Consider the following 12654-nt stretch of genomic DNA (forward strand, 5'->3'; position numbering starts at 1 on the left):
CTCCATGAAGCAGCTAGCACAAGTAGCTTCTGCCTTGGATGCAAAGACAATATCATAACATAAACAGAAGTTTTGTGCTGGAATTATCCAGTTCTCCCTCCCAAGATGCTGCCAGGTGTTCACAGGTCAAATGACTAGAATGCATCATTAACATTACATCCTACCTCTTTGCTGCCATCTGGATCTGTATCACTGCTGAAATCTTCTGTGTTGAGATTTTCAAAATCTGATTCTCCTACAGCAATAGGTACCCGGACAGTGAGATTGGGGTTATTGATGAAGGACATGTGATCTTCATCTATTATGTACTTCTCCACGCTGCTCCCAATTCCACTTGTTGTGCCATTGCCATTCTTCTGATAATCAATGTCTCTGTTGATATCAGCCCCTGTGTGGTTAGCAATGCAGTTCACCTTCTTGTCATACAATTCATCCAAGGGTTTGACCTCATCTCCTCCTCTCTGCTTGAAATGAGCGTGCATGAATTCACGCACTTTTGCCTTGGTCCAGGCAATGCCCTTCTTGATGCGAATGACAGAAATCTGCAGGTTGTTCATCTCCCCATCATCATCTGTGGCTGCCAAGTTATCTGCGCTGAAGGAGCTCAGTAGCAAGGCCAAGAATAGGTTCAGCACCTGAAGGAGAAGAGGTCACGCTTGGCAGAGCTCTGACTGTGCTGACACACAAGGGTAATATTTCCAAAGCTGAGTCCAACTATCTGGCCACCTGCATCCTGCTAATGTCAACAGGGGCTGAGGAGCTAAGCCTCCAAACACCACCCTGAGAAACTGCTCTGGTGTCCAACACACTCACTGAGGTATCTAGGACTTGAGGAACACTACGCTGCTTGTAAGATATGCAACTGTTCACACTACCTCATAAAATACAAGGAAACATCATGATCTAGTCTAACCTCCCACACAACGGGCCGTGCAATTTCACCAGTCGATTCTTGCACGCAACTATACCGCATGATTGAACTAGTGGGCAGATTTTAGAAGAAAATTCTAACCGTATTTTGACACTTCAGGCCTTCCCCTGAATACCGAATTACTTCCACTCCTGGAATTTGAAAAGCCAGGTTTTACTTTGAAGCATCTTTTACCTCCCCCAGGCACCTTGTGGATCTGTCACCTTTGACACGGTTTTGTACCTCCAGCTTCCATTGCAAAGTGTTTGGATGCTTTTTGTGGGCAACAAGCTAAGGCCAAGCAAAACGCAGCCTTAATGTTGTACTACCAAAGTCAACAGGACTGTTCATATGTCAAAGGCCATGAAGGACTCCAACAGAGCTGGAAGAGATACCCTAAGTCCTGTGGTCTCTCCGTGTTTTACCCCACCCAGCGGAAAACAATAAAAACCATCAGTAACCATTTACTGACCACTAAATTTCCGATGACCATGACCATCATGAAGACAATCAAGCACATGGCCTGTCCTGCCACCTCCATACAATCCCACATGGTCTCAATCCATTCCCCACACAACACACGGAAGACAATAAGGAAGGAGTGGAAGAAATCGTGCATGTGCCAGCGGGGTAGCTCACACTCCGGATTGATCTTGCAGACACACTCCTTGTAGCTTTTGCCGAAGAGCTGCATGCCCACCACCGCAAAGATGAACACGATGATGGCTAGCACCAAGGTCAGGTTCCCCAAAGCACCCACCGAGTTACCGATGATTTTTATCAGCATATTCAGAGTGGGCCAAGACTTGGCCAGTTTGAAGACTCTCAGCTACAAAAGCAAACAAAGAGACAAATGACACTTCATTTAATTTCACCTTAAAAAAAAAAAAAAAGAGGAAAAAAAAAGAAATCAGGCAGAACTTTCTAAACTGGAGGCATCACATATTTTATGAAACTGTAAGTGCTTCTGCTACTGAGGTCACTGGCAGTAGGGAATGCTTAACTTCTCTTTCAACTCAGCCTTCTCTATTTGTACTTAGTTATTCCCCTACACATTTATCTCCCTTTACAAAGGAAAAGTATGGAGCTTCTCACTTTCAAACTTTGCAACGTTAAGGAAGACTTATTTGAAGGGTATGTGTCACTTTTTTTTTTCCTGAATGTCTCTCATCTTCCTCTGGAAAAAAAACACTTGTTTTCCTGGCATATCCAGAACACAAAATCAAAGCTTAATATCCAGAGAATCAAATTTGGAGATGGACTTGCTGAAGCTGGGTATAAATTGGAGTTTCTGAGTACTGAGCTCTTCGGAAAACCTGACTTCAGCTGTGGGATCTCTGTGCCCAGAAACCTAACCTTGAGGTTTTCAGAATTTAATTTTCAAAAGCTTAACTGCTGCCAGGACAAGATAAAGCACATGAAGGCTGTAGGTATTCAGCACTTTTATTACACCGTAACCTACAGCCTAGCAAATTTGACTTGGTAAATTACCTCAAGGAACCACAGGAAATAAAAGGTGCGTTGTAACAAAGTCCTTCAACACTACCTACCAAGTCAACCTTCTCTGCATATGCACAATGAGCTGTTGCTCAGATCTCATAAAATATAAACAGCAGTTGTAAAGTAAGAAGAGACCACAAAAATGATACCACTCCAACCCTGTCCTCCCAAAGAACAAAGGAAAAAAAGGATGGAGGGGGGGGTGCCTTTACTTTAGTAGCTGCAAGATCGGAACATTCGAAAAGGACTGGAATATGAATACCAATCGGAAAGATCGCAGTACGGAAAGTCCTTCCACGTTTGCTAGACCCAGTTCCATTAAACTGAGGGAGACAATAAATCCATCAAAGATGTTCCAGCCTTCTTGGAAATAATAGTAGGGATCCATGGCGATAAGCTTCAGGAACATTTCTGCTGTGAAAATTCCAGTGAAAACCTGGAGTGTTGCAGAGAGAGACAAAAGAACAAGCAAAGAATCGCTTTTGTTCATTTTCTGATCTTCAGTGTAACTATCAAACAATGCAATTTGTCACGCCAGTTCAAACACGCAGTCTATACAATGTCATGTGCTTGCCCACAATAGTCTTTTCTCTCCTGATGCAGCTTCACTAGCACGAATCTCACTGACCTACTCAGGCATACCAGCAATTAACAGGCAGATTTTTAGGTAGTAATAATTTTTGACCAGAAAGTTGCACCCTTAGCCAACATCTCTGAGTCACCACAGACTGCAGCGAGCACAAGCTCATGCCTCTCAGTGTCCCCTAGGAGCCTGTAATAGCAGCTCTTTCAGTCTAAGTCTACCTTAACAAGCAGTGTATCCCAGTAGGAGCAGATCTGTAAGGAATATTTACTAATACCATCTTACCAGATTTCCTACGGAGAGCACATGTTCAAACTCGGGGGTCATAGGATGGTGCTCCATTGCCATGAACAGAGTGTTCAGCACAATACAAATGGTGATGGCCAGGTCAACAAAAGGATCCATGACAATTAAGTTCACTATCTCCTTCAGCTTGATCCAGTACGGGTGGCATTCCCAGATCAAGAACGTGTTGGCAAATTTGTACCAGCAAGGGGGACACTTCCTCTGGGACTCTTCCAGCTCTACAGTTACAAAAGAAAACAGCAATGGAGCTCAGTCTTCTTCTCTAACACTGCTGGATCTGACTCTGAGCATGGCTGAAAAACTCTCCGATCTTGCCTACCCTGAACCTCTCTCACGTCTCCCTCCTTGTACAATGATTCAACGTTCTTGCAGCAAAGTTACATTTTGCCTTATCTTCATACAATGCTCAAAATAACGAACTCCAGGACATGTGGCAATGGCTTAATACAGAGAGTTCCTAAGCAAATAAGCTTATAACCATGGCCAATCATGCAGATCACCAGGACAGACTCAAGAAAGTCAGGGCATGCCTTTGTACCCAGCTTCACTTTGGTACCTACGTTAAGAGCCGCATGCACAGCTGCACGAGGTTACCAGGAAGTACAGTTTTAAATCTGTGCAACAGCACTGTGCGGATCTGATGATTCAATCCAAACTCGTTTAAATGAACGGATATATTTAACTCAGGACTGATCAAGGTAAAATGGCTTAAAGCAAAGTTACAGATTCTAAACTGTCTTTGGTGCTAGTTTTTAAATAACAAAGCTAAATGAATTCTGTGTTGAATGCAGACATGATCTAAAAGAGGAAATGTATGACATAATGCTGCAAAGGATTCTGAACAGGAACAACCTGATTAAGGCAAACCACATCCATTTACAGAAATCAAATGTAATGCCATGTCCATTTTTTAAACTGGCTTGTTTCAAGTGCCTAGAAAAAAAATAATGAGGAGCTTTCCCCCTCTTGCAATGGTTTTATTCAGGCTATACAGCTGTTTGTACTGAAGATGGGTAGGGAAAGGACCCCTGCTCTCTTTCTCATTGGTTCTCTGGTTGCTTAGTATTTAGTTGCCTTGGAATTGCTAAAGTTAAAAAAGAGGACCGTAGCACTGTAGCCTGTAGGCGTTTGCGCAGGAGGGAAGCAGCAGAAGAACCTTGCTCTGTTTCTAAGTATATTTAGTTTTCATACAATTTTATTGCAGGAGACAGCAGGAATTTGAGATCATCAACCTCATATGGCTGCTGTTCACAAATTCTTACTGGTTCCTGCATAACATATTTGGAAATCTCATCTCTGTGTGATGTCCACTTCTGAATTTCCATCATGCACAAGTCCCTTTCTCTTTTGACAGCTGTCACGTTTGAGACCCTAGAGTAGCTCAAATCTTTCTTCCCATGGCCTGTAACAAGGAGGGTCTCTCCAGCCCTTGTGAGATGGCAGAAGACAGAACACCAGTATCAGACATTTTCTTAATCCTTTAATCTCCACACCGCATATTCATTATTGTAAAATTACAACTCTTTGCTGCCTTTACCTTTATATCTATATAATTCAGATGCAAAACCAAGTAAAATACTCTCATTAATGTTTCTGCATTAATTATGACTTGAAAGAGGCAGGTTTTGGTAAAAACAATGCAAATTAGAAAGCAGGAATAGCTATGTCCTGTATGTCTGAAGGGCTTGTGTGTTCTCTGTCAGGTGCCCAAGGCTCAAAGCAGATCTCTGCTGTGCAGCACCTGCCCTAACGAACCGAGCCCTGCCCTGAGACTGTACTCCCTACCCTATGCCCCCCACCCTGCTCCCAGGAAGGCCAGCCTTATAAACCAGCTCTTGCTCTAATCCCCCCAGCAACTAAGAAGCCATCTCACGAGGTTCAGCTTTACCATTCAGCATCCCCTTGGGGAAATCAAGCAGCCACGGGTGTCCATACCTGCCCCATCTGCTGGGGAGCACCTCTGGCCACCCAGAGGGACAGCTCCAGCACAAGAAAACAAGGGCACATGCGGGCCCCCACAGCAGAGGGAGAAACTATACTGTAACTGCCTGGTGGATGGGTCCTCTGTCTTCCTAAAACACGCCACGAGAGGGCAATCGATACATACACACTGAAAAAGCCCAAAGGCACACCTTCAAACCATACCTACCCTCAACAAGGGTATTTGTCAAGCCGGTCATTACACTGTTGGTTCGATCCTTTCTTCCATAGGAGGCATTCACCTGATCCATCGAGACCAAGAGAGACCCACCAGGTTTCTTTTTAATTTCTATTTCAGTGGTACCCTGCAAAATTCATACATTGATTAATACAAACCCTTAGTCTTCCCAGTATTTTACATGCTATCAGCCTAGAAATATGCCAAGTATCCCCAAGAGGGAAAAAAAAATCTTTGTTCCCGCTAGCCTTTCTACTTTCCTATGTTACATAAATGGTTAAAAGAAAACTCAAGCCCTTGGTTCTGCTTGTACCATTGACTTGAAACCTTAGACAAATTAAGTATTATACTTTAATGAATGTTTCTAATGAGCACTGCTGCAGTACAAGGTAGTTCATACTCTGTACTACTACTCAATTAAGAGCAGACAGGCAATGACTCCTAACAAGCCCACATTGCATCCTACTTCATACAAGGCCCCCAAATTGATACCACTTAGCATCTGAGCATTTGATTGCATCGACAAGAGGACATCGTACTTCTGCCAAGGAATCTGCCAGCCCCTGCAGCCCTCCCACCACGACAGTTAATTGCCTGTTGCACACTTAAGTCCCTCCACAGATAGTTAGCAAAAAGAACTGCCGAGTAATACTTTCGCTTCTATGCATGCATCATGCAGATTACTATTCCTACTATGTTCATGCTGTGTTAAAAAGAGAATTAAATACTAAAGCAAAACATTGTATTAACATGCTAATTGGGGAAGAAAAAAGAAGGGAGCAACTAATGCTTAACATAACTAGTTAGGGTCAATTAGGTTGCAAGAATTGAAACAATTTTAAAAAATAGCTTGGAATGTACAGGCATGGTAAGCAGGCTTTTCTCAGAAACAATTGTTTTAGGAATGTCTTGACATGGTTGCAATCTTATCCAGATTCTCATAAGCACCCCTAATACACTATTTTTGAGCTTTGTTTCTCTCCTGAACTGTTGATCTATTAAAAAGGTTACTCAATACCAACTCAGTCTACTGATCTAAAAAAGGTCACAATTAAGGAAAATTCAGATACTAAAAAGTGTATATTTTTTGAAGAAATCCTTATTATATTAACAGCTTCTCTTGTAAAATAAGCCCTTCACAACTTAATAGCAATGAAACTGGTAGAATTTAACAGATACTTCCCTAAACATGCTTCAGAGTGCAAGACTGGTCTGATAAAGATCCTGCCCTGACATATGCCAAAGATCTCTGTTATTATCAGTCCTTTAATTTGGGACTCAATTCCAAGCCCTTTTTTTCCCAGGAAGACAGGGGAAAGGAGGTGGGTCATTAAGCCCGAGAAGGGAAGAAAGGAGAAGTCAAAGCACAGGGATTTAAATCCACTGCAGACTTTGTCGTCTGCGGTCAGACAAACCAACTTTCATTCCATCAGGGTGGCTGGCTCACTTGGAGGGCGGCATACGGGAAAGCAGAAGAGGACAGACCGCCATGCCTACGCTAGCTACTCATTGACCTCCTTACGCTGTCATCAGTAGCTGCCTTATCTATTTTCACCTCAGGCAGAAGGCGTCCCCCAGGCATGCTGGAAGGTGGGCCGCCAATGAGGGACACCACGCCGTTACAATCCACCGTGCTGTTCCTCTTCACGTTTCGGCGGAGGTTGGGAAAAATCCGCGAGGACCGGCTGCCTTGGCTGTAGCCGCTGTAGCCACTGTAGCTGCTCCTTCGGTCACGGCCACGGATGGGGATGAAAAGGGAGTCTCTCCTGCCTTCGCTCTCCTCCACCGTGCTGTGCTCGTCATCAGCAAACTCATTCTCTGAACCTGGGTCACGAAATCGCCCTTTGTAGCTGAAGATGCTGCTCTTGCTATTGTGCCGGGAGAGAAAAGGGGAGCCTGGGATGCTGAGGAGAGACTAGGAGGAAGAAAAGAAAGAATGACAAGGGGGTGAATAGTGTGGAAACAAAGTACTTCAGTGCCCTCAAGTGCTGCTACAGCAGTTTTGCTCCCTCTCCAAATCCAAACAAACCGTTGCCACTTAGATGTCAGCTGTACTTAGAAGTCGTTCGCTCTTGGCTGGCTGAGCTACACCAATAAGGAAGTTTTATCTGGTAAGACACACTCATCTCAGGAGCAACTTATGCCAGGGTAAGTGCAAGGGCTGTAAACTCAGGCCATAAGTGTCTTCCTGATCCACGGCACGTTTAAATGGGTGAGCAGATTCCTCGGACATGTTAATCAGGATCTAAACAGAATATTATCCTGACTATAAGTAAACATAAAGGAAGGAAATGAAAACTACCTGGTTCATGATGGAAAACTTCCTTCCTATCCTGTTATCGGGTAGTCTGAACACTTTCCTCCTCATGCCATCCTCTGATTCAGACTTGAACACCTTTTCAGCATCACCCTTCTCCTCTCCTTCCGACAGCTCTTTGTCCTTTCGTTTTTTCCTCCGGTTTCGACGCTCCTTGGCACTCTTGGAACTGACTTTGGAAATCTCCGAGGAGCTCCGAGACATCCTCCCCCCACCATCATCTTCCACAGCATCCTCAGAGACTGTCCCTGCTGAAGTGACCATAGCAGCAGCCTGAAGGTGAAGGCAAGAAAACAGGAAAATAAATCAGAACTTAACTTGAATAATACTCCATTTCTGCTTTAAGAAAGAGCATGCCTTAATGCACGGAAGCACAAGATTTCAGGACAGGACTGAGATGCTTATTCTTTCCCTTGGGAGGACCTTGCAGCCAGGACTTGTAAACATTTTTATAGTCTACTTCTGCAAGTAGTAGAATCCCTCTCAGTCCCTCGGTTAGGTTTATAAGCATTTGATAAAGGATCAACAAAGAAGTAATTACCTGTCTTGCAAAGGAATTCCCACACTTGACTAGAAACCACAAGAATGTTTCTAAACTCCTTAATATAAGGCAGTTCTCCTATCCAAAATAAACATGGCAAGCTTGTACACATTCGGAAAAAAAACAGCGGCAGCCAGGAGAGCCGGTGAACAGCGTCAACCCCAGACAGCAGAGCATGAGGTGCCAGGGAAAGCCAGCCGTGGCACTACTGCATTCTTGATTATACACCATTGCTCTGCAATAACAGGCAAATAAACCTAAAAATATGTAAATGCATTAAAAAAAAAAACAAAAAAACACTCACCTGTGCTTCTTCCTGCTGCTTTTTCAATTGTTCTAACATAGCCTTAAATTCTGCCTCTTTCTGCTCTGCCTCCTCCAGTGTGGCCTGGTTCTGCTCTTCATAAGCCATAGCCACCACAGCCAAAATTAGATTTACCAGATAGAACGATCCCACAAAGATCACCAAGACAAAGAAGATCATGTAGGTTTTCCCTGCTGCTCGTAAGGTCTAGAAGTAGAAGAGAATGGTAGAGGGAATAGAAAAGGAAAGGGGAAAGCAATTTCTAGAGTGACACCTGATATGTAAGCTGATCTAATGTTTCTTGACCCGAATGCTTCTAAGAAAATACAGCGGTGCTGGGTATTTAGGATCTCAGCACTTCCACTGCAAAGCACTAAGACACTGCACATTCATTAGCCGTAAACACAAAAGGTGACATCCCTCTTCTTCTCTTAAGGGAACATCCAACGGATGCAAACTGAAAAGGATTCAGAAGTACAGTGTGAAACTCAATGCCTAGCCTTCTCCAAAACAAAACAAACTGTCAAAAAAGCCATTTCAGCAAGGGGCCCGAACCACTCTCAGGTTACAAGGAAGCACTCTGCCCTCCAAAGCGCCTGAACGCCTCCTGTGAGCAGAGCTGAGCTTCTGCAGCGCGCAGTCAGCTTCTTCCAGAATTAATTCACAGCTCAGCTGCGCGCACGCTGCAGACCTACAATCCCTTCTGGCCTTAGAAGTGCAACACCCGCTTTCAGGTAACATCCCCTTCCTTCTCAATACCCAAGGTCTAATTCTGCAGCTGTACTTCTCTTTCAGACGCTAGGAAGTAAATACAGCTTGTCACATTCTCCGTGTCCCCAAATTCTCAGGTTGTGTAACACCGAAGCAACGCGTTTACTTACTAATTGATACAAGTTTTCCCAAAAGTCCTGAGTCATAAGGCGAAACAAAGCCAGAAAAGCCCAGCTGAAAGTGTCAAAGCTTGTGTAACCATAGTTCGGGTTCCGTCCTGCTTTCATGCATGTGTAGCCCTCTGGACATTGACTGTAAAGAAGATGGAAGTGATTTCAGGGCATCAATACGGTAAAAGGGACAGAGCAAATTCATCACAGGCACGTTAACCGGGCTAACCAATTAGAGACAATAGCACAAGGAAAGTTTCCACTTCTGAACCTCCAGCCCCTACTTCTCCATCGATTTTTATGATTAGATTCAGAGGGAAATCATGCCACTAGAAATCATCATTACAAGTATCAGCCTCCTGGGGTGACAAGAAAAATGCCAGCTCACATCGTATTAGTGCAAGAGACAGCAACAATGGATTAATAATTAGATTAAGAAATGTGAAGCCTTTTACATTTGAAATAACACCAGAACCAACAAAGGAAGCAACAGGAAATATTCCAAAGGTTTTGTCATCATTAGCAGACATCAATGGTAATTAGTCATCACTTTTAACAAAGCTCAACACTCACCCTGCATCTGAGCTGTTACCACAGAGCAAAGGATCAGGGGCACCAGGAATTATGTAAAAATTTGCTGAAGAAGATGAAAAAGAAAAGATTACGTGCACACACGCATGGAGTTAGAGGATTTAGCATACTATCACACTACAGAAACCTTAACTAAAGTCTTCTAGATCCCCTACTGGTAAATTTACCAGTAAACGTGACATTCAGGCCAGGGATTCACATGGGCAGAACGACTTCCTTTTTACCATACTAAAAACCCATTTTCAATTGGAATCAAAGCAGGAAAAAAAAAAAAGAGCATTTTGGACAAAATCCTTATTTAGCTAAAAGAGCACAGCCCATACTTTTTAAAATGAACCCAACTAGTAACACCTGAACAAGGTCAGGTTTCTAGAAATGGAACAATATCCAAGCAAGGGGTTTTTATTGTGCAACGCCAGGCACGCCACGTGTCAGAAATCCCGGTCGGCAGCATTAAGTCAAATAAGAAGGTTTCAGGGAGTATCACTGCAGAAATACCTACACATATTGTTGGTGTATTCCTCCCAGTCAAAGCCCCTAGAGCCGTTATCCAGGAACGTCTCATTCACATTAATTGGCCATATCACACACTTGTTCCTCAAATTGCCCATAAACAGCTGCAACCCGATCAGAGCAAAGACACTGAGACAAAATACTGTCAAGATCATTACATCTGACAGCTTCTTCACAGACTGAATTAGGGCACCCACAATGGTCTTCAAGCCTGCGGAGAAGAAAACAAGACTAGAAATCACTCCTGTAGAACAAAAAAGGCATTGAAAATTCAAATACGTACAGTACCTGACACCTATGTGAGGGCAAAGGATGTTGCTTTTATAGGGTCGGGTTCCCAGAACCCAGCGCGGGTTCTGGAGTGCCTGGAGGTTTTCCCATAGCACCACGAGCGTGATGGTTGACCCCATCCCAATGCCAGCCGTGGGTTCACCACTCAGGTCAAAAAACCAAAGCACCAAGCTCATTCCTGAGAATATCCCTGTTTTGCACAAGAGGATGCGAAGCGTACTTGGGAGGCACTGCAACGTCTAAAAAATTTGTCTAAAAAATGTGACTTAATGTGCGCTGCTACAAAGCCTCCGTGGCCACACTTTCAGCCTGCCTTATTGGCACAAAGTGACAACTTACAGAGATCAAATGCCTTGCAAACTGTCTACATCCGAACTTTCTCCTGCCTAACTAAACTGTCTCAGCATTTCTCTGCTTGCAGGAGTTGAACCTCTCACTGACAGCAGGGTTTTGTCGCAGCCAGGTGGGCAGGATTTCATTCAGTGCTGGCTCCTGGAATTCCCCCAAAGCTCTCGGGGTCATTCATAGGCAAGGCTCAATACCAAAAGCGAGCACAAGTGTAAGCCAAGAGGACCCAATCCTGCTGCTTTTCCAAACCATCCAGTCTGGGGAACCATCTGTGAGCCTGGACACGTTACTGAGCAGCGTAACCCTTTTGGGATTTAAACATGCAAGGTTTTGGGATGCAGGAACACTACAGCCCTTTGCTTGGCCACTCCGATGTCGAGGAGGATCAACAGGCACTTGTAACTGAGTAGCGAAGGATGCTGGAGGAAGGAGTTAAAGGACTAACCTTTTCCAGGAATTTTATACAAAGCTTGGAAACAATCCCCTCCCTTCCTTTCCCTTCCCTTGGCAATTCCCAGATAATCATCCACCTCACTGTACACCTACCTGCCTCTCTGCACAAATTCATTTCAGGCTTCAGCAAATACAGTAAAAAGGCTTCCACCACCTTCGCTTAAGGCAAAGAGCAAAGCCATATTTTCAGCAAGACAAATTCAGTAAAATGAGGTCAAAATACAATTCTGAAGACAGCTCCTTGAGAGAATACCCGAATTCTCATTTCTATGAGACAGGCCAATTACCTCCCTGATGGAGCTACGTTTACTAAAACCTAAAGATTCTCTCCAATGCCTGAATTCAGCTCAGCAGCACATACTCATGAAACCAATCCCTAAATTTATTTCGAGCTCTGCTATTAGTTCTCACATAAAAATAAAAAAGGGGGGGGGGGAACACCTCCCATCAAAGTCTGCTGGAAATCCAGAACAGGGAGATCTGGCAGGAGACACCGTCACAGGTCAGGCACTACCACAACGGTATTTTTTTTTCCCAACTGTGCGAAAATTATGTGTCCACAATTAGTTCCTCCCATCCTTCCATTCACGGTAAGAAAAGGCATTTCAATGAGCTGTCGTGTGTTCTGCTTTATACTTCTCTTACTCAAATCTACTCCAAATTTTACTGATTTTTACATTTCCAAAGCATCCATCCTCTGCGTGGCCTGGTACCTTTGCCCTGCCCTCACCTACCAGTGTTTTCATGTTTGTATCGCTGCTATTAGCCAAGATTGCACTGCTGGGGAAGTTTTCTTTCTGGAGTGTTTAAAGATCCAAAGAACACAAAAGTGGTTTTAGGTTCAAGCAAGTATTCCAGTCTTGAAACGCTGCTCTGGATCGCAACAAACTGCCCAAATAGCCTGCAGAACAACCGGCTGCTTAAAGGACCCAGTATGGAAATTAAAAAATATAATAAA

The 12654-nt window shown here is 43.8% G+C and overlaps 1 protein-coding gene across 5 annotated transcripts in view; it reads right to left on the reverse strand.

Moving 5' to 3' along the window:
• The window catches only part of SCN8A (sodium voltage-gated channel alpha subunit 8), a 59870-nt gene that overhangs the window by 19879 nt on the left and 27337 nt on the right, over positions 1-12654 (reverse strand). For all 5 annotated transcript variants that reach the window (XM_083814165.1, XM_083814166.1, XM_083814168.1 and 2 more), the window contains 11 exons: positions 10594-10815; positions 10074-10137; positions 9501-9642; positions 8620-8826; positions 7760-8047; positions 7013-7372; positions 5449-5584; positions 3279-3517; positions 2673-2846; positions 1383-1739; positions 165-635 (listed from right to left, as the gene is read on the reverse strand). In XM_083814165.1, the coding sequence (XP_083670291.1) occupies positions 165-635; positions 1383-1739; positions 2673-2846; positions 3279-3517; positions 5449-5584; positions 7013-7372; positions 7760-8047; positions 8620-8826; positions 9501-9642; positions 10074-10137; positions 10594-10815 (2660 nt within the window). The remainder of the gene's footprint in view (positions 1-164; positions 636-1382; positions 1740-2672; positions 2847-3278; positions 3518-5448; positions 5585-7012; positions 7373-7759; positions 8048-8619; positions 8827-9500; positions 9643-10073; positions 10138-10593; positions 10816-12654) is intronic.

Source organism: Anser anser, assembly GCF_964211835.1.
Source record: "Anser anser genome assembly, chromosome: 30".
NCBI lineage: Eukaryota > Metazoa > Chordata > Aves > Anseriformes > Anatidae > Anser > Anser anser.